The sequence below is a fragment of the Pteropus medius genome, unplaced genomic scaffold (assembly GCF_902729225.1).
Source record: "Pteropus medius unplaced genomic scaffold, Ma_sr-lr_union100, whole genome shotgun sequence".
Lineage (NCBI taxonomy): Eukaryota > Metazoa > Chordata > Mammalia > Chiroptera > Pteropodidae > Pteropus > Pteropus medius.
Window position 1 is genome coordinate 47,485,630 of NW_024344378.1, and position 26,400 is coordinate 47,512,029.

General features: G+C 32.0%; 1 protein-coding gene and 1 pseudogene across 3 annotated transcripts in view; one reads left to right on the forward strand and one right to left on the reverse strand.

Moving 5' to 3' along the window:
- The window catches only part of ADK (adenosine kinase), a 450,870-nt gene that overhangs the window by 29,390 nt on the left and 395,080 nt on the right, over nucleotides 1-26,400 (forward strand). For all 3 annotated transcript variants that reach the window (XM_039872158.1, XM_039872157.1, XM_039872159.1), the window contains exons 2-3: nucleotides 4,709-4,783; nucleotides 21,117-21,170. In XM_039872158.1, the coding sequence (XP_039728092.1) occupies nucleotides 4,709-4,783; nucleotides 21,117-21,170 (129 nt within the window). The remainder of the gene's footprint in view (nucleotides 1-4,708; nucleotides 4,784-21,116; nucleotides 21,171-26,400) is intronic.
- On the reverse strand, nucleotides 16,650-16,768 carry LOC120609917 (uncharacterized; annotated as a pseudogene).

Genomic DNA, 26,400 nt, shown 5'->3' on the forward strand with positions numbered 1-26,400 from the left:
TTATTCAGGTAACAGCTTGTGCAGCTTCACACTGGAATTGTTGGGTAGAAGTTGGGCAGAGAGTATTTCCTAGGAGAGGTTGCATATAAGAAATTTAAAAAAGATGAATGGGAGTTTGCCAGGCAAAAAAAGTAAGGGAAGAACTTTACAGTCAGAGTCTTTTTTAGGGATCAGTGATGTATCCTGATTAGAAAATAGATTGTCTGCATTAGAATGATGATAGATACAGTTAGAGATGTTTCAATGATTTTGTAATATGCACATTTCTTTCCATTTTAACATCTCTGAAATTAGCATGCATCTTACTGTGTCTTGCAATCACCATGAAAAATTGGAATGAATCTTAAATTGATTGCACCTTAGATTTGATGAAATATACAATTACCATGAGAAATTGGAACAAATCTTATGATTGATGGCATCTTAGATTTGATGAAATATGATAGATTCAAGCTAGATTTAATGTCCTTTTGTTAAAAAATGTAAGGCTTTTGGATTTTATCCCATACGTAATTGGAAGCTAAACTGACTTTAAGTAAAATATAATCAAATTTGTTTTAATAAGATAATTATGATGATATTGTACAGGATTCATTGTAGCTAAAAAAAAAATGATAGCAATGTAGGAATTTAGGCAAGGTCTCTATAGGGTCTAGTTAAAGGCAGCGGCAGTGGGGATGTTGTGGGAGTTCCTGGTACAAGAACTGTGTGATAAAACCAAGAAGATGCAGTAACTAGGAGGGTAGTGTTTGTTGATAGAGAAGAATCACATAATGAAGCTAAGATTTCCAGATTTAAAGAGAATGAATTGGTATAACAGTTAAGGACACTCATTAGTATTCTGTCACAATAGTGTAACTGACATTTCTGCTGGCCAGAGGGCTAATCAACATTAATATATCAATAGCTAAGAAAACTTTTTCTCAGGAACTTTAATATCTATGTTAGCTGGAGGCCCGAATTATAAGACATTTAAAAATTACAGACCAAAAAAAAAGGATCATTTGGAAATCTTTCATCCTAGCATTCATTTCCAGGAAAAAGACATTGCTAACATTTGCAACAAAAATAGTAATTCTAGTATGGGTCAGTCATAGTTTTTGGCCATAGTAGACCCCATGTTGTTCACATCTAGTAAAACAGGATCAAAATAAATGCTTACTTGTATAGTATCTTCATCATTTTAAAAGGGTAATACATGTCTTAGTAACTGGCTTGGACATTACAAGTATTTGTATTTAAGAAACTAGCCAGTTTAAACCGTTTTTAACAGTTCATTCGTCATAAGAATGAAGTCATATAGTATTTTCTCAGTATGTACAATGATGGAGAGGAAACATAAGTAGTTTAAAGTCATTTGCTTTTATAAATGTGTAATTTTTACTTAACTGACTGTATAAAAACACCTCTTATGTGCTACTTTAAATTCCATTGTCCCTCCCTCTTACATAGCCACTGTTACTAAAACAGGTTCCACATGGGCTTTGGACAATTGTACCTTGACACCATCTCTAATCAGGGCCCATGCTGCATACTTTTTGCAATGGGGGACAGTAGTCAGTGTATAAATTCTTCCTCGTTTGTCCTTTAGACAGGGAGACTTAAATCACATTTTATAAGGTTTTCTGAAAAGTTTGAGTACTATTCATCTAACATGTATTTCTTACTATAAATCACAGTATCACATCCAGGTATGGGATGAGGGGTGGTAGATATGAGCCTCCATGTCTTCTCTGGGTCCGCCATGCTTATAACACCTAAATGTGTTCAATTGAAGTTCTATACCATCTTATTATTTTAGGTTTATGTTAAAATTTTGATTCACATCTGCTAGTATATTGAGTTATTCTTGGGGAAGTAGTCTTGGTGTACAGCTCAAGAATTAGAAATTATAAGTTAAGACACAGGAGCCTATGGGTGTGAATAAGTCAGAATTTAAGTTAATAAAACTCTAATATTACCATTTATTGGAAGTATACAAAGATCATGTCAAATGTTGATTGAACATAGTTTCCAAGCTCCACATTTCTCTGACAGTAAAACTAAAATTCATATAACCCTCCTCACCAAGGAGAAGAAATCAAGAAATCTGCTTGAGAATTAGTAAGTTAAAGACTTTAACCTCAGAGGAACTTAAATTAATGGAACATGGATTCATAATGCAAATACTAACAACCTTGTCTGTATTATAGCTTTATAATGAAAATCCAATACAAAAATAAAACATTCACAAAATGAAATGTGACAATTTGTATTTGTCTGTGTATTTTAAGTTGTAAGTAATAGAAAACCAGCCTCAAATTGGAATAAACAAAATTATTAACCTACAGGTAATTGAAAAGTCTAAAGAGGCTATTCAGGTAAAGCTTAATTCAGTGATCTGACAACTTCATTAATGACCAGGTTTAAGTTTTTCCATTCTGCTTTTTGTGGCATCAGATTTATCCCAAGGCAGCTACCTTGGGACCTTGAGGTATTTAATGCTGCCAGCACCTTCTGCGCTTTATTAGGAAGGAAGATGTTCTATATCTGAGCATTTCTAGAAAAATGCTTGGGTTCATTCTGATTGGACTGGCTTAGGTTACATGCCCATCTCTGAATGGATCACTAAGGCTGGAAAAACAGCGTTGTGTTGATTAGCCTAGGATTCGCTGTGCTCCAAGGTTAAGCCAATCAGACCCCCGCTCTCCATGAACTGGGGTCGAGCAATTCCACCTAGATCTCTTGAGTGAGCAACTTTAAGGTGAAAGAAGAAAGATGGAAAGATGAGAAACACACAATTTCTAGTTTATTATGAACATGACTTTAAATGACCTTAACTGAATTGTAATCTTACTTGGTAATAACAAGTTAAACATTGTATTATTATTTACTTATTTTATTAACAATAATAAAAGAATAATTTACAGTTAAAGTTTTTCTAATCATTATTCCTAATAATAAATATTATTTCTAGTCTTAAGTTTGAGCAATTTAGTCCCAGCAGTTCTTATTCTTCATGTAAATGTATTCTTGTCCATTCAGAAAAAATTTTTGCTGAACAAATAAGTTTAGAAATATGAGTTTAAACATGGTTACTGTGTGCTCATCTTTCCCCCATATCTCTTTGACTATAGAAGCCATAGGCCCAGAGAGGGTGCATTAATTTAGTAATACTATCTTTACTAAATTTTCAAATGGAGTGCAGTAAACTATTTTTGGGAATGCAGGAGATGTTCACAGGATCGATTTCTTAAATGTATCACAATTATAGTGCTTAAAACCAAGAGGGGACCAGTTGGGGGTGGGGAGATTGACATGGAGGGCAGGAGGATCCTTTTTTGTGGTGATGGAAATGTTTCATATTTTGATTCTGGTGGTGGTTACATGACTATATACATTGAACTGAACACTTAAAAGGCCGAATAAAAAGAAACAGCCAACCAGCGCAGTAACACTTCCCTCCTACTTAAAAAAAAGTTCTAGGAATTTTTGTTTGAATAATTATACACAAATGAGGCCAAGAAGTTTCTAATGAAATAATTTTAATTTTTTCTGTATCTGCCTGTTGATTCTTCATCTTCTAAGTACTTATAAAGTATTTTCTTTTTATATCAGACTTTATTTTGATCACAATGCAACTTCAGTGTGAATAAATAAATGTAATATTATCTTTTAACCCTCTTACATCTCGCTTTCTTTAAATATGAAAGGGACAAGTTTCTGTTGTATATTCAGTCATAGTTGCTCAGTCTTTTAATAAGAGACTGTAATTCAGTCTTTTAAGTCATTATAGATTATAATTGTAGATTATAATTGCAGGCTGTATCTCATTCTCTGAAAGAAACCCTGGGCATCGGTCCTATGAAGAGGGTAACTTGTTTGGAGGCAACTGGAAGAGATCTTTAGCAAACTAGAGACCAATGGGAAATTATAGAGGCAAATTTTATTGAATAAACTAGAAGAATACCTCCCATTGATGCTGACCCAGCCATGGCCACAGGTTCATTTCTTGTTGTCAGTTGGACTCCTGTTTAAGGCATCACTTGTATTTATAAGGCATCACTTATAGATATCTGATATCTATATAGATATATATATATACACCTGAAAATTATATAATCGTATTGACACCTATATATTCTATTGTGTTTTCTCTTGTTTTTGAGACATATTGTGGTCAATTATGTAAAACAGACTTCGTTAAAGTCTGTTAAATGTAATTGAAAATTACTTCATTTATGATACTCATTGTGAAGGCCCTACCAAGGTCACTTATAGTTTGTCAAGGGTAGGGCTCTTGCCTGGACTCCTCCAGGACTTGTTTCATGCTCCCTAATAACTTTCAGTAGTTGGGTATCTTACTGGAGTTCATTGTTTATTAGAATATAGAACTTTGTCATAATAGATCTTTAAAAGAATCGAAATTGATTAACTTCAGTTATTAGCTGTTGAATATTATGAAAAAATCACATGATTTGGTTTCTTCTTTTGTTATATTTCATCCAATTGAAGAGTCATCCTTTCTGAGTGGCTTCATGCTACCTCTAAAATATTGTCCTACATGTAATAGGCAAATCAAAGGTTTAATAAACTAGTATGTAATGTATATTTTCAAGATGAAGTAAAGATACTCGTGTGCATTATGCACGTCAACTTTCAGAAGTATTTCTAACTTGTACTTATATATATACATATATGTTTTTGTTTTTCGTTTTTTGTTTTTTAGTGAAAATATTCTCTTTGGAATGGGAAATCCTCTTCTTGACATCACTGCTGTAGTGGATAAAGATTTCCTTAATAAGTAAGTATTAAACTATTGGAAACATTTAAAGAGAAACTGATGAGAACTTCAGAATTGAATTTACTGTCTAACACCTTCAATTAGAGGAAAACTCAGGAAATTTAAACCTGTTAATTGTAGGTACATTATCATTATTTGTTGAGTAATTGACCACAATTTCCCCTGGGAAAACTGAGGTACATTTGTTCATCCCTGTTGTTATTTTCACTTAAAAGTTATTTTTTGTTTTTTGCAAGGAAGAAGTATGTATGATTTACCTAATGATTTAATTACCAAATTTCAGATTCCAATATTCCCCCAATTTTTAAATTACTGTCAGTGAACTACATCAATAATGGTACTGTAACATAAATGAGAGAAGAAATAAGGTCAAAGAGGACATAATTCAAAGGCCATGAATATCTACTCTTTCCCCTTTACTAATGACTTTTGATGTTAACTTAGCTGAGAAACCAGTTTGTGTTTGTTTATCTGGCTTTTTGAGACCAATTGGTACTTGGAAAAAATTTAGTAAAAAAGCATTAATAATAAGAAAGTAACAACCCTTTTCCCTTGCACATCCCAAGTTCTGTCTCCAGGGGCAACCAATTTTTTCCTTCCTTCCCTTCCCTTCCCTTCCCTTTTCTCTCTCTCTCTCTCTCTCTCTCTCTCTCTCTCTCTCTCTCTTTCTTTCTTTCTTTTTACCTTTTTTGGGATAAAATTCACTTAATATAAAATTCGTAATTTTAATAATTGTAAAATGTATAATTCAGTGACTGCCAGTAGATTTGCAGTGTGGTACAACCATCACCACTGTTTAACTTCAGAGCGTTTCATCACCCCCAAAGAAACCCATACCCACTAAGCCCTGATTTCGATTTCCCTGCTTGTCTCCCCACTTCCCCCATCCCCTGGGAACTATTAGTCTGTTTTCTGTTTCTATGAATTCACCTATTCTGGACGTTTTATTTCATATAAATGGAAACATGCAATGTATGGCCTTTTGTATCTGGCTTATTTCAGTTAGCATGATGTTTATTTACTTTGTAGCATGTACCAGTACTTTATTCCTTTTTATAGTAAAATACTATGCCATTGTGTGGATGTACTACATTTTGTTTATCCATTTATTGGTTGATGGACACGGGTCATTTTTGTTTTTGGCTATTAACAATGCTGTTATGAATATTTGTGTACAAATTTTTATGTGGACAGATTTTCATTTTTCTTGAATATGTGCATTATTTTGGAATTGCTGGGTCACATGGTTATTCTATGTTAGATTTTTGAGGAACCACCTGTGTTCTGTACTGCTTGCATCATTTTACATTCCTACGAGCAGTAAACGAGGATTCCATTTTCTTGACAAAATTTATTCTTTTCTCTTTTTTAAATTATAACCATCCTAGTGGGTATAAAGTGATATCTCATTGTGGTTTTGACCTACAGTTTTCTAATGACTAGTGTTGACCTAGTCATTTGTTTGTTGGTCTTTGCAAAAATGTCTATTGAAGTTTTATTTGCCCATTTTTTAATTGGGTTGTTTGTCTTTTTGTTGTTGAGTTGTGAAAGTTCTTCATATGTTCTGGATACTAGACCCTTATCAGATATATGATTTATAAACATTTTTCTCTCATTCTGTGGATTATTTTCACTTTTTTGATAGTATTCTTTGGTACACAAATGTTTTTAATTTTGATGGTTCACTTTATTTTTTTGTTGCTTGTGTTCTTGCTGTTATATCTGAGAATCCTTTGCTAAATCCAGGCTCACAAAGATTTATTCTTATGTTTTTCCTCTAAAAGTTTTATAGTTTTAGCTCTTAAGTTTAGGTCTTTGATTTCTTTTGAGTTACTTTTTGTAGAAGATGTGTGTTAAGGGTTCAACTTCATAATTGTTCATGTGGAAATCTAGTTGTCCTAGCACCATTTATTGAAGGGACTATTCTTTGACTCACTGAATGGTCTTGGCACTCTTGACAAAAATTGATTGACCACAGGTGTGTGGGTTAATTTTTAGATTCTCAATTCTAAAAATATCTGTCCTTATGCAAGTGCCACACCGTTTTGATTACTGTAGCTTTATTATAAGTTATAAAGTTAGGACGCGTGAGCCCTCCAGATTTGTCATCTTTCAGGATACTTTTGGCTATTTGAAGTCTCTTGCAATCCATATTAATTTTAAGATCAACTTTCTGTAAAAAAGGCAGTTGGAATTTTTATTGGGGTTATATTGAATCTGTAGATCAGTTTTGGAAGTATTGCCATATTAACAATATTAAATCTTCCAATTCATGACCAAGAGATGACTTTCCATTTATTTAAGTCTTCTTTAAATTGTTTTAACAGTGTTTAGTACTTTTCAGTGTACAATTCTTACATTTCCATGGTTAAATTTAATCCTAAGTATTTCATTATTTTTGACACTATTGTAAATGAAACTATTTTCTTAATTTCATTTTTGGATTGTTCATTGTCAGTGTATAGAAACACAACTGATTTGGAGGAGGGTATAACCATTTTCAACAAATTTCGTTTTCTAATTTTGTGATTGCTTCTATAACTCTTTTTGGATAAACTTATTTCTATAACTCTTTCTTGGATGAACTCAAAATGTCAGAGGATCAGGTATAATTTTGTAAATGCATAGATTTGGCCTGTTGTAACAGAATAGAAAATGGGTTGCGGGGCCTAGGACAAACTGGAGGATGTGTCTTATCCTAAAAAATTCAACTCCACTTTGAAAATACTAGATTTTAAAAATATACTTTGCCAATCAGAAACATTCCTGCATATAATTACATTAATGATTTCAGTTCTTTTGGTTACCTTGTACTTTTAAATAATACACGTAAATTTATTAGAATTTGTTTTATCAACTTTCAGTAGAATCCTTTTACTTCTCATTATGTAGGATGAAGTTACCAGTGTCCCTATTCTTCCCTCTGTTACTTTTCCCTCTTTTTATTTCCTAACTTCTGTTTAACTATATTTTAATTTTTCTATTAAGGTTGATATTTTTCATTCTGTTATCTATAATTAAATCTTTCCAACTTTGAATACAAAGTGATAGTGAAAGTTGAAAATCACTTACCCACATTTACACGGCTATCATTATACAGATTCTCCTCGACTTATAATGGGGTTATGTTCCAATAAACCAATAGTTAATACTTAGAAAATACTCTAAAGGAAAAATGCATTTAATATACCTAACCTACTGAACAGCATAGCTTAGCCTACGTTAAACATTCTCAGAACACTTAGATTAGTTTCATCTCAAGAGTAATTTCCTTTCTTTTCCTCTTCCCACCAAAAGCAGGAGACACAGATGGGTGTTTTGTAGATATGGGATGTGAAAATACAAAACACAATATTCAAAAAACACTGGCAACATGGTACACTGTAGAATATTGGTTGTTTACTCACTGCCGCTGCCTAGCATCACAAGGGAGTATCATACTGCATATTGCCTATCCAGGAAAAGATCAAAATTCAAAATTCAAAGTATAGTTTTTACTGAATGTGTAATGCTTTCGTACCATCATAAAGTTGAAAACTCCTAGGTCAAACCAGTGTAAGTTGGGGATCGACTGTTGTATCACTTATTGCAGAATTAAATAGTGTACTAGGATTGTAGAATAGGTTTAACATTTGGAATGTATTTAGAGTAATAATCACTATATTAACGAACTAACCAACTAAAAAAAGACATCCTATAATCATCTCAGTAGACACTGAAAAGCCATTTGCCAAAATATAATATCTATTTTCAATAAAATATAGTAGTCTAGGAATAGATGGGAATTTCCTTAACTTTCGTAAAAGTTAAGTTAGAGAAAAGCCTACTACTAACATAATTCTTAATGGCAAAAGACTGTATACTTTCCCTTAAGGTCAGAAATAATTCAAGGATGTTAGCTCTCACCACTTCAAAATGTATATATTGGTACTGGATGTTGTAGTCAGTGCAATCAGGCAGGAAGAAATAAAAGACATCAGATTGCAAAGGAAGAAATAAACTATTATTTCAGAAGATATGGTCATCTATGTAGAATAAGTAATGGAATCTACAAAAAGCTGCTCCCTGATTTTCAGAATAATTATGAAGCTACACTAATCAAAACAGTGATATTGGCATAAAGATATTGTTGGCATAGAAAAGAAAGTGACTTTTTGTATGTTACTTTCAGTTTTATGTCCCATGTATGAGTGAAATCATATGGTTTTTGACTTTTTCCATTTGACTTATTTCATTTAGCATGATATTCTCAGGATCCATCTACATTGCAAATGGCAACAGTTTATTTTTTCTTATGATTGGGTAGTATTCCATTGTATAAATGCACCATTATCTTCTTTACCAATCATCTGTTAGAAGACACTTTGGTTGTTTTCATGTCTTGGCCACCATGAATAATTCTGCAATGAACATAGAGTTTTTTTGGGGGGTAGATACCTAGGAAAGGGATTACTGGGTCATATGCTAACTCTATTCTTAATTTTTTTCATAGATACAGACAACAGTGTGGTAGTTACCACAGAGAAAGGTCGAGGGAGGTAGAAGAGAGTAAAGTGGGTCAAATATATGGTAACAGAAGGAGACTTTACTTTGGGTAGTGAACACACAATGCAATATACAGATGATGTATTATAGATTGTACACATGAAACCTATATAATTTTATTAACCAATGTCATCCCCGTAAATTTAATAAAATTTAAAAAGTCCAAGTAGACCCACATATAAATGGACTGATTTTCGACAAAGGTGTGAGGCAATTCGGTGGAGAAAGGATTGTCTTTTCACTAAATGGTGCTGGACAATTGGATATCCAAAAAAAAAAAAAAAAAAGAATTTGGATCTATATTTTGTATCATATACAAAATTAACTGAAAGAATTAAATGTCAAGCCTGAAACTATAAAAATTCTAGATGATAACATAGAAAATCTTCATGACTGTGGTTTAAGCCAAGATTTCTTGTACATAATGCCAGTAGCATGTGTTAAAAAAACTCGATGAATTGGATTACATCAAAATAAAAAAATTTCTGAGAATCAAAAGACAAGCTACAAAAAAAAAAAAAATGGACAAGCTATAGGCTGGGAGAAAAATCTTGGCAAGTGTATGTCTGATAAAGGACTAATAGTCATAATATATAAGGAACTCTCAAAATTCAATCAGAAAAGAAACAACCCAATAAAAAGGGCAAAAGGTTTGAACACTCACCAAAGTTACATGAATGGCAAACACACACATGAACCTCTTTAGTCATTAGAGAAATGTAAATTAAAGTCACATGAAATAATATTCCACATTTGTTATGGATAACATTTTAAAACCGAGCATACCATATATTGGCCAGGATGTGGAGGAACTGGAACTTTCTGCTCATGGTAATGTAAAATGCTGCACTGAGTCTGACAATTTCTTAAAAAGTTAAACATCCATCTACTATTTGATCTAACCATTCCCTTCTTAGGTATTTAACCAAAAGAAGTGAAAGCATATGTCTATACAAAGACTTTGTTTTCATGGTACCTCTGTTTTTAAATAGTTAAAACCTAGAGACTACCTAAATGTCTATGAACAGATGAATCATTAAACATATTATTACCTACATACTGTGGAGTACTAGTCAGAAATAAAAAGGAATGTGGTATTGATTGGATGAAACTCAAAATAATTGTGTTCATTGAAAGAAGCCAGACAAAAAAGAATTCATATTGTATAATTCTCATATATACTCGTAATTTATATGAGATTATAGAAAATTCAATTTAATCTATAGTGATATAAAACAGATCAGTGGTTTCACGTGCATTGGCCTGGGTGTGGTGGAATGTGAGAATATCACAAAGGGACAAGGAGCCTTTAGGAGTGTGTTTGTTATCTTGATTATGTCATGATTTCATGAGTATATACATGTATCAAAACTTACCAAATTGTATACTTTAAATATCTATAGTATATGGTTTTTCAGTTTTATCTCAAGAAACCTGTGAACAAGAAGTAAAATCAATTGAACATGAAGTCATGGTTTTGAAGTTTGCTTTGTGTGAGATATTTTGTCCAGGAAGTCAACAAATTGATGGTCACTATTTAGAAGAAAAATCAAGTACCATATAAAAATACAAAGAGAAACTACAAAATTTGAAATTTTATGACACATGTAAAGTGTTACTATTTTGATAAACATGCCTCCAGACATATCTTAGGCATATATAACCTAGAGAAATATGTTTGTGTTTATAGGATAATACTATGTGTAGTCTTAGGTAATTTGCTTTTTTCCCCCCCTCTGCACAATGTTTTAGATGTTTGTTTTTAAAAGTTCTTGCAAATGTGATCAGAATGATTGTGATCTGACTGCTATATGCTGACACTACTGAGAGCTCAAGTAGTTTCTTTGCTTTTTAGCCGCTACTTCTGGATAGCCAGCTGAATTTCTATTTCTTTTATTTTTTATTTTGGGAGTGTTTTAATTTTTAACCATGATTTTTGCAATCAGTACTTGGAGATAAAAAGAGGGTTTTTGGTTGGACCTTACTCATAGAAGGTAGAGACTTCTCTATTCTTATATCCTTGACCATTTCTTCCAAAATACACTAGCAAGTGTTCCTTATTATTTCAATAGACTGTGTTTAGCTTTCATTTCAGATCATATTTAGATAAGTGTTTTAATTTTGAACTGTGTGAAAATAAATTATCCAGGAATAGTTTGCTAGGTACTATCAAAAAAGAAATATATACTTATTAGTATGAGACTATGAAAATGATTTAACTATCAAAATTATTTTGATAAAATATTGTTTTTCTGTTCTGATATTTTTAAAAAAGCTTTTTAAATAAAAAATCAATGTAAAGCTATTATTAGTTAAAAAGCAAGTTAGTATTGAAGGTTTTAATGAAAAATATTGGCCTTTTGCTGCATTTTCTATCTCTGCCCTTCCATTTACTCTGTTCCCCATAAGTACTGTTTTTCCAGAAGAAACTATTTTTAATTCTGTTGCCTGATTTTTCCTGGCGTCTGCTGATTTCTAAATAATATTCTAATACATATTGCTATGTATGATTTTCATAAGGGTGATTGGGCAGGCAAAGGATAAATGTTCCTTTAATGTAAGGAAAAGATACAAGAATATGATTCCTTTAAGATGGCTTCCGTAACAGGACACAGCACTTCATGTGGAGGGACACACTTGGTCTTCAAGTCCCTATGGAGAGAGATCACCATAATTGTTAAAAATTTTTAACAATTATTATCTGATGATGATAACATTTATTTGACATGTATTAGGCATGCTTTTATATGGTATAAGTTTAGTCCTCATGACAACTTTATGAAGTAGGTACCCTCATAAAGAATAATTTAGATCTTAAGAAATTTGTTCATAACCAAAAACATATCAATTATAGTGCAGAGATTTGAAACACAGGTTTTTTTTTTTCATTGCGGAACCTGTATTCTTTATTTTCTGCTACCTTCAAATGGAAATATTAATTTAAAAGTGAAAAACTCATATATCTAGACATTTTTGGTGTAAATTATGATAAATATGTAAAGATTTATAAACTTAAAGAAATCCTATTTTTCAAGTATAGGTATGGGTGAGAAAATGTGTGTAATTTGCTCTGAAAATTATTAATATTTAGTTTTGAATTAAAAAAATTATTTATTTTAATTAGTTTCAAGTACACAGTACATTGGTTAGACATTTATATAGTTTATAAAACGATCCCCTAATTGGTCCTTCTCTCCTCTGGTTTTCCACCTAGCCAATATATTCATGCTAACTGCATTCCCTATGCCGTGCTCCCCATCCCTGTAACCATCTATCAACTACTAATTTGTACTTCTTTAACACTACACCCCATTCTCCCAGCCCTCCCACCCGCTTCCTCTTTGCGGTCACTAAATTGTCCACTATATTTGTGAATCTATTTTTGATTAGTTTGTTCCTTTTTGTTTCTTAGATTCCAATATAAGTGAAATCACAAGATGTTTACCTTTCTTTGACTTATTTCACTCAGCATAATAAGTTTTAAATAGTGTGTGAGAGTAGATTAATAAATGCTTTGTGAGAGATTGAAAGACTCAACAGTTCTCTTCTAGACTAAGTTTTGAAAATAATGCTCCTTGTATTGCGCGGTTGGTATGTTCCCTACAATTGACCTATTTCCAGAATAGAGCAAGCATTGCCATAATTGAGAAATATCAATTAGATAATTACTTGCTATTCAATTTAATTCAATTTAATAAGGATGGAAAAGGGAAGGAATATGTAAAACAAGTTTGCCTTGATTTTTCCTGATACCAGATAAATAAATACCATGGAAGTGAGAGGAATGAGAGGATTAATGAAATAGTAATTGGGAGATAACCATCATTAGACATGAAAATACTCAGTTTTAAGAAGAGAAGCTGGAGTAATTGAGGAAATATATGTTTTTCTTACAGATCTAAATCTTTAATAATGTAAACATACAAACTGGAGATATGTCTTAATTAATGTAAGTGTGTATGAAAGATATTAGTTAATATTCACTTTAAAAATACTCAAAGTAATGATAGCTGGTCAAATTTTGGTACTGATTATTCAGTGCCAAAAATTTACAACTGAATTATTTGTATAAATTAAGATGAGTTACTTCTTTTAATGAGTGGATATTAGGTTTGAAGGGGAAACAATATTTGGAGTGTCAAGTGAGACTCGTTATGTAACGTTAAAAGCTATAATTGTTTTAAAACTAATTGTGAAATGCTCTGACACTTTTGTAGTTAATTCTTTATAAAGCTGTTCTGAAATATTTTCTTATACAAGTTTTAACATTTTGCTTCATATATTTAGGTCTTTAATTGACCTGAATTGATATTTGTATATGATGTAAGGATCCAATTTTTCAAATTTTTTTTCTTATGGGGAATCAACTATTATGTCACCATATTGTGAATAATTCAATCTTTACTCACTGATCTGCAATGCAAATTTTAATTTATCTACAGCTCAGTTTCTAGGTTGTTAATTCTTTTTGCTGGTTTATTTGTCCTTGAACTAGCACAGCCCTATATTTATTTTAATACCAAAGCTTTACAATAATTCTTGAAAGTCTAATAGGGCAAGTCCCTATACTTTGTTCTTATTCAAGAATTTTCTTAGTTATTTTTGGTTCTTTTGTACAGAAATTTTAAATGAGCTTGTCAAATTCTATAAAAATTCTCTCTGGAATTTTGTTTAGAATTGCATTACATTTATAGATTAATTTAGAAAAATGAGATTTTTACCATGGGATTTTTTTAAATCTATATATGTATTTGTCCATTTATTTTAGGTATTATTTTATATATTTCAACAACACATAAGCTCTAAGAACATTAAATACAAGGTTACAAAGTGGTTAGGTTTTTTTTTAACTTACACATATCTTACGTAGTGATTAGTGCTGAATGTTTTAAAAATTATAAAAGTAAATGGTTTTTGTGAAAAAACCATGTAGAAGTGATTAAAATAAAAACAAAATCTCAGATTAGTTTTTATTTTTACAGTTGTGCTGTACACTAGAACTTTCTGTGATGATAGAAATGTTATGTATATGTGCTGTTTAATATGGGAACCAGTAAGTCACATTTAGCTTTGAATATTTGAGGTGTGGTTAGTGCAACGGGAGATTTGAATTTTAAAATTTTGTTCAATTTTAATTAATTTAAACTTAAATAGTCATGTGATTAGTGGTTAAAATATAAGACAAGGCAGCTTAGGTCTTATTGCGAAATTTTATAGTTTTCTTCTTAGGAGTACAGTTTTTGTTAGGTTTATTCTAGGTATTTAAAAAATTATTGCTATTGTGAGTAGAATATTTTTTCAACATTTTCTAGATTATTGCTAGTATTTAGAAATGTTGCTGAATTTCGAATATTTAATATAGTTCCTCGTGACCTTCATTAAAAGAAAAAGGGTCTTTGGCCATTCTGATTCTCTCTTTTAGGTTTAAAAACTGGTATTTGATTCTGAATCTTTATATTTCAAATGTTAAGTGATTGGTCTTGAGTTGTTCTGCAGCTTCCTTAAATAAGACCTAAATTACAGACACTAAATGACCACAGACCCATCTATGAAATCTTCACTTTGCCCTAGATACAATTAGATGGTGTCCTTGTAGATTCTCTACTATTCAGACCTGACTTTGCATATTGAGGAAAATGGTATTCCTAAGGCTTACCTAAACATGGATTGATTTTTAACAGTTCATTTAAGATTACGTATTTTTTGGAGCACCTGTTTTGTGGTATTTTCCCAAGTATTGGGAATACAACGTTAAGTAAGTTTCTTGCCCTTAAACATCTAGTAGTCTAATTGAGGAGACAGATGTAGAAAGAAGTCACTTTATTACTGTGGCATTATAGAATAAAGGTTAATTAAGAGTGTGCTTTGGAGCCACTTGCAGTTGTGTGACCTTGATTATGTTTCTTAATTTATAGAAACTCAGTTTTCTTGTGAATAAAATAGTTGTATTACAACAAGAAAAAGAAATATTATAATGTGAGCATCGAATGAGCTAATTTATGTATTTTCCATATGTTAGCTAATATTATTTAGCTCCTAAGAAGCTTATAATGTCTCTCATGTTCCTGTTATGGCCAAGGGAGTTTAAGTAGGAGGATGATATGGTTGGAGTCACATTTAGTGTTATATAAATCACTGTGTCTGCAGTACATCAATGGATTTGAGAAAGTAGATTAGAGGAGGAGGCCATAGTGCTAGGCCTATTGAGAGATGTTGACTCGATCATTGTGGTTTGGATAGAATAGTTGGGAAGAAGTTAAATAATATTTTAGTGTTATAAAGGAAAGACTCGATGATTGATTTAACGAAGAGGGCAAAGGAGCCAGGGATGATATTACAAATTTTGGTTTCAGTGACTGAGTAGATAGTGATATTTACAACCGAGAGTATGAACGGAGGACATGTTAGAAGGGATAGAGAAATCGAGTTCATTTTGTTTCTGCATGAGATGAACATGTGATATTGAGGTGGGCATATTTAGGAGAGAGTTTGATTTATGTTTTTGGTGGGTAGAGGATTCATGGCTGGAGAGATGTACAGTAAATATTATATTTAATTGTACTTTTACACCATGCCATTCAGTAAATGTTAGCTGCTATCATCATCATCATCATCATCATCATCATCATCATCATCATCACTGTATAGATGGTATTTAAAGCAACCAATAGATGAGCCTTTCTAGAGAAAGGATATAAAGTAAAAGAAGCGGGCTAGAAGCTAGAACAGTTAATGAATAGATAGATGAAGAATTTTGGAAAGAGATGGAGAAGAAAGAGAGAACTAAGACAGGGTCTCACGAACTTTAGTGAGTTTGTATGACAGAGAGGTTAATAATATCAGATGTAACAGATGTCTAATAACATAAGGCCCACAAGAATTCAGTGGATTTGACAGTAGGATGTCAGCCGTGAGCTCAGGTAAATCACAGTAACATGATAGGGACAGAAGCCAGATTAAAATGTATTTCAGAAGTAAATGGGAGGTGTCATATAAAGTGGGTCAGTTCTCTTGATGTGGCCCAAGAGTCAAGCAGTGACATATCACAAGTACTGAATTTTTAAAACTTCCTTTAATGAAAATACATGGCTAGTTCAAGTTAAATAATTATCAATTTTTAAAAAATTGAAGGCATAAAGAAAAATTTAAGAATACAAAGTATAATTCTGTTTGTTTAGGTTTAAATTTAATTTGTTTTTCCATCAGCTTTCTCTAATTGAATTTTTTTTTTTTTAATTTTTTTTAGGCGAGGCAACCCTTGGTTGATCTCACAGATTGCAAGGACCTTGTCAGCTTACAGTCCTTTATTTTTTATTTTTTACGCCTACAGCACCTGGCTTTCCTATGTGGTCTCCCATCCAAGTACTAACCAGGCCTGACCTTGCTTAGCTTCCAAGATCAGATGGGATCCGGCTTATTCAGGGTGGCATGGCCGTAGACTCTGAGTGAATTTTAATTCTCTTCTAGTTTACTAGTGAGAATTTAAAATATAACTTTTCATAATCCGTGTACTTTTGCTATTATTTTCATTCTAACCCTGTGGTTTACTCTTAATCTGTTTCTTTATAAGCCTCTTAAATTTCAGCTTTAGTATAAAATTGTTATGGTGATTAACACTTTTGGCCTCCTCTTTCTTCCTCTCTATTACGTTTTAATCAATTTTTATTTTTCATTCCAAGAGCCAATAAACATGTTTAAAATATTACCACATCCATACTGTCTACCTGATAGATTTTGCCAATTCTTTAAAATTTTGCAGGACACTATTAGGATTCTTGACTATGTGGTAATGTTTGTAGATTTCTAGGAATTTTACTTGTTTAATTCTCAGAAGGCAAAATTTACAGAGTAATTTATTCTCACCCTGCTGTGTAGCAAGTTTTAGCTTGGCATTAATATGGTGGTGAGTATGGCATTTCACTCATGACAGGGCTGTTTTTGGACTTCACAATCTCTTTAAGGACTTCTAGGCCTGAGATTCATGTTATGTAGATTTTCGGAGAAATAACACATTTGAATAAATAATGTTTGTCTTGGTCTCTTATAAATGGCCCAAACTTTGTTTTAGTACTTAGTTGTACATTACTGCTGTTCTAGCATATCTTAATAGTTATCTAGAATGTATTAATGCATTATATTTATGTGTTCTGATATTAAATTATAAACTTGAATAACAATAACATTTCCCCATTTCCCATGGTGGGAATGCCATTAATGGATTTTATTCTTTTTTTTTTTTTTTTTTTTTGCTTCAAGCGTGTCTTACTTAAACAGCTCAGACTAGGTTGAGAAAAGTACTCCTCTTTCTTCCCTTCTACTTCTCCTCTACTCCCTCCTCCCCACTTTCCCTCCCACCCTTCCTTCTCCTTTTTCCTATTTGTCACCTGTGGTCAATATTTATTCAATAAAATATTTAAATTAATTTAACATTTTTATGCAAGAAAAGTTTTGAACTAATCTTTGGAGGCTTGCATGTTCATTGGTTGCAACCTTTAAGTGAGAACTGTATCTAGATGAATATTATAACTACACTCTAAAGTGTTACATGTTTTTGTTTTTAACATTTTTCTAATTTCAAAAATAATTTGTTTATTATTTATGTTTTGAAAAAGCACAAAGAAGAAATAAAAAGCATCTGTAATGTTACATAATATTTTTACATGTATGTTTCTAATTCTTTTTTAGGAGTATATTGAGATTTTTCTTTTTTAACTCAATATTGAATCATTTCCCCATGGTTGTACTATAATTTGTTTATGCAGTCTGCTGCTTTTTGGATGGTATGCTTGTTTACAATTTTGCTTTTCCATAAATAATGCTCTAATTGACATCCTTGTACACAACTCTCCCGTTTTCATAGTGGAAATTTGTAGTCATGCAGTTGTTTCCAGACAAGCAAACACTTTAAACCTCGCTCCTCCAATTTTGAACTAATCGAATTATTCATTTTGCAGAGGTGGTAGCGTTCCAAGAAAGCGGGGAAGGATGAGTATTTATTATGTGTTAAATAATGTGTTGGGCACTTTCCATGTATTATCTTTTTGATCCATATGGCAACCCAGTGACATAGGTAATTTTGATTTCCTTAGAGAAATTAAATGGCTCGCCCACTTCAAAAGGCTAATAATGCAGAATCAGGACAATAACCCAGGTCTCAGACTTTCATGCTAACATTCTTTCATTCCCTCAAGAGGTTCCCTTTGTGGAGGTAAGCTGCAGGATGAAGAGGACCCTCCTGGTGCTTCTCCTGCTTTCTCATCTTCTGCTGTTTGGAGTATATGTATTTTCCCTCTGCTAAATTCAGGCAGAAAAAAGGTTGAGAACTACCACTTTTTAACTTACATAAAAATGTTTTGTTAAAAAAGTATTTCCTCACTAAGTTAATATTTATGAGTTTTTATTGTAATGGTAAATAAAACTGACAAATCACTCTTTTTGTAGACTAAATAGCATAGTGTTTTAATACCTATCATCATCCATTTCTAAAAATACGTGAACATGCTTTTTTTTTAACATTAATAAAATTATATCTATTTAAGTTTATATTTCTGTTACACTTTACTCCACCAGATTGTATCCTTAAGTAATGTATTTTTATGCAGGAATTATATTTTGCATATAATATATTCTCTAAGTAGTATATTTTGTTTATTAAAATCTTTCATGCATATCGATCACCTTATCATGTCTCTTCAACAAATATATATATTAAATTGAATTAAAAAATTTCTCCTAGTCATTAAATTATAATTAGCAGTAGTTAATAAAGCAACATAAATGTATTAAAATGTTGTTAAATAATTATGAAACAGAAGAAAATAGTTACTGGAAATACATCTTTTGATGACATGAGTGAAGCTAGTCTTTTTTTTTTTTTAGTCCAACCTTTTATAGATAAATAATACTCGTTGTTACAATAAGACAATGTTCAGCATAATTTTATTTCCCTTTTTTCTTTTGGAGGTGTAAGTGCTGAGAAAAAGTTCACATAATTGGATGGTAATGGACAGATTTTTGTTTGAGCTGTGCCACTCAATTATTCGAATTCCTCTATCAAATGATCTATAATCAAAAATTATTTTTATCTATTAGCTGATAATTTGATTAGGTCCTTCATTTTGTTGGAAGCAAAGAATTAGAAACCACCCGACTTGCCAGTTATTAGAGTCATTAGAGACATTCTGGGAAGTATACCAAAAAAGGCTTTATTAGGGCTTCTTAAATAACTAGTAATTATATCTATTAGCATTTTACTTATAGTTATATGTTTACCTTAGCATTTCAGGAAGTGCTAGAAAAAGTTAAATATTGTTAATTTTAATACGCCTTTTTCAAAAGTATCTTTTTTGATAAAATGTGTTTATCAAGTGTCTTAAATATGTGTTAGTCAAAGCCATTTATTCAGTTTAAGGCCCTCTGCCTTGGACTCTTATTGGCAAAACTGATCTTTATTGTCAAACCAATCAGATTTATTTTCATGACAGAAAGTGTAGCCTCATTTTTCAATTCAAATAAATGGTTAGATTCGTGTTTCTGTGACAACCATCTTCTGATATTTAACCTGTGGTAAATGAAATGCAAAGAGCCTTGTTTTAAGTTTGTTTCCTAGAAGAAGTAAGTTGACAGTATCTTTCTTGTTTCTTATTGGAAGCTCTCTTAGCTTTGCTTCACAATACTCTTCCTGAAAAGTAATACATTCTTTGATGATGATCATGGGATGGAAGAGATAAAAGTTTTTAAATGAAAATTATCAACTTCTGTCCCATTCCATAATGTATCTGCAAATAGAACATCCTGTCACAGTTCCCATTTATAATTTCTGGCTTCCTTCTTTATAGAAAAAAATGTATAAAACAATAATGTGCTCCTGTAGTCAGTTTGTGGTATTAAAGATGGCTTCACAGACAAAATATGAATCCTTGTCTAGTACTTCAGTGGTTTTTACACTCTAGGCAGTATAATACAGTTCCATTCAGGGTGGGTGGTAGGTAAGCTGTTCTTTTTATAAAACGAGTAGACACTTGTGAAAGGGGAAGCAAGAAAGGAGAAATCTACGTGGTCTCTTTAGTTGGACCTCTGATCCATTGTCAGCTAGGTTGGTTTTAGGAAAGTGCTGAATACAGGTGGAAATTAAAGATCGCAGAATTGCTGTCTTTTTTTTTCTCTTTTTTAAAAAATCTGTTTTAGCAGTGTATTCCTTAGAAAGTCTGTTTACTTTCAGCAGTAATTTGAAAGATCTCTGTTCTAATATTTATAGCAACCTCTAATTTATAGACAGGGAAGCTAAGACTTAGGCGAAATAATTTTCTGTGGTCTAAATTAAGCTAGTAAATAGTTCAGTTAAGAACTTAAAAATTTATTTTTTCTCCTATGTCACACTAACTAGTACGTAGTCTGGTACACAGTAGGTGTTTACTATGTGTTTAATGAATCGGTGAGTGATTTTTTATGAACTCTTAAATACTTACCATTGTAGTAGTTTTCTGAATTTTGATCTGCTGGATGAGAGGAACATGTACAGATGATTCACTACAGAAGATTTAAGATATCTTGTGTTATCAAAGCATGGTCAGATTGATCTCCCTCCACTTCTTGGGGTAGTGTGTAGGGAGGTGACTAATGGAACAGCAAAGAACTTGGACATTTTTTATGTTTTATCAATTAAAACAGAGACCTGTAACAGTGTGGTAGTGTATTTTGATAATTGTCAATTGTTGATACTACAGTCAGATGTCCATGAGGCAAATGTATTTGTATATGACCTGTATATTTTTGTTTTGTGTTGTAGATATGCTCTTAAAGCAAATGACCAAATCTTGGCTGAAGACAAACACAAGGAACTGTAAGTGTATAAAATCCGAGATTGTACGTAGTTTATTCTGTTTATGGAGTAGATGTACATAAACAATCTGATTTTCAAAATTATATGAAATATAAAGATATAATTAGCACTATGACCTTAATTCTAGCAGGATTATGATATTTATGTTACATAAGGATAACAGAGGAAATAAATGTTCCTGTATGCACATTAAAATATGTAGTATTATATTACAATATTTAGACTAAGGGTATATTGGAAAATATGTCATTTCATTTTCCCCTAGATAAAATATTAAATTGTCGTTTTTAATTTTTGGCTCTTACTTAGTTGACTTCCCTACCCTCATGGAGAAATATAATTTTGTTTCTTTTGTTGCTTTATGAGAAAGTAAGTGCCTAGTTATTGTTTAGCCATAAGGTAAAACACTTTAAATAAAAAGGTTGAAATGGGAATAAAATTTTGTTCCTTTTTAAAGTTTTAATATTTTGGGGGTTCTATCTTCTGGATAAAAATAATTGTATATATGGTTCTGGGATAGCTCCATTGCTATTTTTCTGCCCTATACTAGTATTTAAAAAATTACTGCCTCATAGGAGCTGTGAAATTTTTAGTTAAAAATTACTGTGTTGAGAGTTCATTAAATTCATTTTAACCTTTTCAGTATCATGAGATTGTCCAAAGAGGGAAGCTAAGAAATTTTTATATGTTTTTATTTTCTAGCTAGTGCACATTTTTCCCCCATTGTGGTGTAAGAAAGTTCTGATAACCTTAATTATTATGCAAACACCTCATGTCAGATAATACCGTAGAAAAGAATTTGAGGAATTTAAGGCTAACTATACCTTTAGGTTGGACCGCACTTGATAATACCATAGTCCCACCTTATGCATGGGGGATACATTATAAGACCCCTAAACCCTTATATGTTGTGTTTTTTTTTCTGTACATACATACCTATGGTAATGTTTAATTTGTAAATTAGACACAAGAAATTAACAACAATAACTAATAATAAAATAGAACAATTATGATAATATACTCTTAATAAAAGTTACATGAACATGGTCTCTGTCTCTGTCTCCTTCTCTCAATATCTTATGGTACTATACTCGCCCTTTTCTTCTTGTGATGATGTGAGATGATGCAGTGCCTACATGGTGAGTTGAAGTGAGGTGAATGATGTAGGAATTGTGACATAGCATAGGCAGGCACTGTGACATAACATTAGACTACCGTAAGGGTTACTTGAACACAAGCACCTTTATACTGTGACAGTTGATTTGGTAATCAAGAGGGCTCTAAGTGAGTAACAGGCGGACAGGCGGGCTACTATACAGCATTAGTATAATATTGATATGTTGGACAAAGGGATGGTTCACGTCTTGCGTGGGATGGAGCTGGACAGTGCAACACTTTGTACTACTACCCAGAATGATGTGCAGTTTAAAACTTAGGAATTGTTTATTTTTGGAATTTTCTATTTCTATAACCAGAAAAAGGAACTTAATGAAATAAATTCTAAATTCACTAAATTTAAAGTATTAATATACTTCTCTATTACAAGATGAATGTTTTCAACTCTATAATCATAACTGGTGGACTAAATGAGAAAACATAATGACTGTCTAAAGGATAAAGAACTTTTTTTTTTTTTTTTAGTATAACATGAAGTCTTCCTTCTTAATAACTAGTGTTTACATAGCAAGTTTCTTACACTCTCTGGTATTGCCACTGATCGATTTGGCATTAGTTGATTTTTCTTTTGGCTGCTGGCTCTCTGCCTAGTAGTTTTTGACCTATACACTAAAGAAAACTAAGTTGAATATGCCCCCATAAGAATAGAATAGAATATTAAAAAATTCAACCCTAACCCTTCATGAAAGCTGCTCATAAATAATCTCATTTGTGTCTTTACCATTAAAATAGCCAAGATCTCTTTGTGTTCAAGACCAAGCTTTTTAAAATATGAGATGTAGCTATAAAATAATTTAATTATCCAATTAATAATTCCATGCGTTGTTCTCATAAAACATTATTGCTTCTTAATTTTAATTTATTAAAACAGTCTTGATTCATCATAATATTGTAAAAATGTATTGTCACCATCACATTTTTGAGAATGTACCTTAATTCTATGTGTACCAATAAGATTACAATGATAACTCTAATTATCTTGATAATACTTTATGTGGTACATACTAACTATATTCATTAAAAATATTCTTAGTTCCTAGCATGTGATGATTCAGATTCTGTATACACTTAAGTCACTCTTGCTTCACAAATGTATTTATTATTTCTCTATCTGGGGAAGACTGACATGCAGCAAGAAAGATTGGTCAGCAATGACAGTGACACTTGTTTCTCTAAGTAGCATGGTTTATCTCAGGTTCCTATTTTCTAATATTCTACATGCTGAAGATTCTGGTGGATGATTTTAGGTAGGGGAAGCCAAGCAATTAGATTTTTGATGGGATTAATCCAAAACCAGAGTTTGTGCTTTACTCTATACACAGTCCAGTAATGAACTGATTTCATTAGTATTCTGTAGATTTTTCTCAGTTTATCAGAGTTTTAGTTTTTTAAATGGAGTAATTTAAAATAAATTAGGAAAACATCACTATTTTATTCAGTAAATATTTTTTTCACTCATTTATCAGTCACCATACTAGGCACTATTTAAAGAAAAGATACTGACTTCATTTATAAATGGAGACTTAATCTCCAATTTAATATCACTTCACATTTAAAAAGTTTCATGATTGGAGATTTTGTAATTATGGGTTTTCTTTTAGACTATCTGCAATTATAGAGGATAGAACCATTTTGTTTCCATAAATATCTGTTCACTTTATAAATACCTAAATTTTATGTTACCTTGAATAGGATATTGAAATCAAATCATAGAGATTCAGATAAGGAAAGTTAAAAGTTTACTGGAGTTATTCCAAAGGCAATATAAATAAATTCAGAAGTATCCATGCCACTTAACACAGAAGTAACTTGATACATAAGGATCTTTCACAGTTTGCTGTACTGTGTAAGGAGTCGGGGAAGCCTCTGTAAAAGAGATTCACGTTTATTTACTTGGCTTTTCAAGATAGCTACCAAGATAAAGGTGAATTTTTATAAGCAGTGTATGTCGTTCTAGATATGAAGTATATTTTCCCTTCTGATGTTGAATGAATTCTCTTTAATGACTCTTTTATGTCGAAAATTAGTTTGTCAGAATTACCCTCTTAAATTTAAAAGTTTTGCCTTGTAATTATATTTAAGTTTTTGTTAATTTAGGATCTTGACGAAATGGGAGAAAATAAATGAATTAATTATACAAGGGGTATGAAGCAAGAGTATTAGAAAGGACACTGTTAGACCTTGATCGTTGGTTCAGTGTAAAAAAAATTATAATTTCTTAGAGGATAGTCCTCAATTTCTAAACTAGCAGGGGAGATTTATAAGTATTTAAGTGATTGTTTAAAAATATGTTAAGAACAGTAAGAGATAATCAGTAACAACTGATTATTATTAATGTTCTTACTAAGCAGTTCTTTGTAAACATCAACATTGCTTTGTAAGAATAATGTAAGAACTCATTGCCTTTAAAGCTAATAGATTTTGTTTATGGGAAAATGTATTTACCTAATACGAAAGAGAAAAAAAACCCAGTAAGCAAAAAATGAAAAATTGAAATAAAGGGCATCTAGGAGAAGTTTATATGGTTAATATTTTGCAATATTCATAAATAAGGTACAACATTTAAATATGAACATTTCTATGTTCTCTTTCTCAAGGGCTACTTTCTTTCATATCTTTTAAATTATAGAACTTTGATTCTAGAAATGAATGTTAGAACTAATATCTGTATTTTATAATGACTTGAGTGAGATTCACAGTGATAAAGTGACTCAACTACAGGTTACACTGCTATTTAACAAACCACACTGGACCAGAATCCAAGTCTGTTGATTTCCATTGAAGTCCTTTTCTGTTATATCACACATCTCCCTAAGGATGCAGTGATTTTTTTAAAATAAAAGTTATTAATATCATTGCAAGACTCAGTAATTGATTATAATGAACTCGATAGCTATATCAAGACTAAATGGCTGATTAATTTCATAATATTGTATTATGGTTTTAGCAGCCACCTCAGATCTATAGTTTCTAATGAGTGAATTGAGGAGAATTATCAAATACTATGTTTGCCTGACTTCCAAATGCAAGACACTTCCCATTCTTCCAAGGAGAGGGTATAAATACAAAGATTTTTGGCCACCTTGATTCTAAAAGCTTTTAGAGATGTTTATGAAATAAGTTATATGTATACTTATAATTTAGTTTAGTTAGGTAATACTTTTTATAACCATATATTATGTGGAATAATTTCTAAATACTTTTTTTTACCCTCATTTCCTTGAACATTCATAATCTTTATCATTGCCATCTTTGTCACCATTAGAACCCTTTTCTCTAGAACACAACAATCTGTGATCTAAGTAGTTTGGCTCCATGTACGATACTTTTATCGGACATTTCCTCCAAAGCCAGGGGTCCCCAATCCCCCAGCCAATGACCAGTACTGGTCTGTGGCCTGTTAGAAACTAGGCCACACAGCAAGAGGTGAGCAGTGGGCCAGTGAGCGAAGCTTCATCTGTATTTGCAGCTGCTCCTCAGCGCTAGAATCACTGCCTCAGCTCTAAGTCAGATCATCAGGCATTAGATTCTCAAGAGAGAGCGAACATTATTGTGAGCTGCACATGTTGGGGATCTAGGTTGCCCTTTACTTATGAGAATCTAATGCCTGATGATCTGAGGTGGAGCTGACGCAGTGAGGCTAGCTCTGGGGAGTGGCTGCAAATACAGATTAACATTAGCAGAGAGGTTTGACTGTACAGAGACCATAATAAATCAGTCACTTGCAGACTCATATCAAAACCCTATCCATGAGTGGCAAAAGACAATTAAGCTGCATCTGGTGGTTGGCTTAATAGTGGCAAATGAATTGATGTATTTCAGTTGTACAGCTGCATCTGGTGGTATCTGATTCTATGTTATGGTGAGTTGTATAATTATTATGTATTACAATATAGTATTAATAGAAATAAGGTATACAGTAAATAAATGTAATACACTTGAATCATCACAGTCCCCGACACCACACCCCGGTCTGTAGAAAATTGTCTTCCATGAAACCATTCCCCGGTGCCAGAAAGGTTGGAGACTGCTGTCCTAAGCTACAGATGCCTTA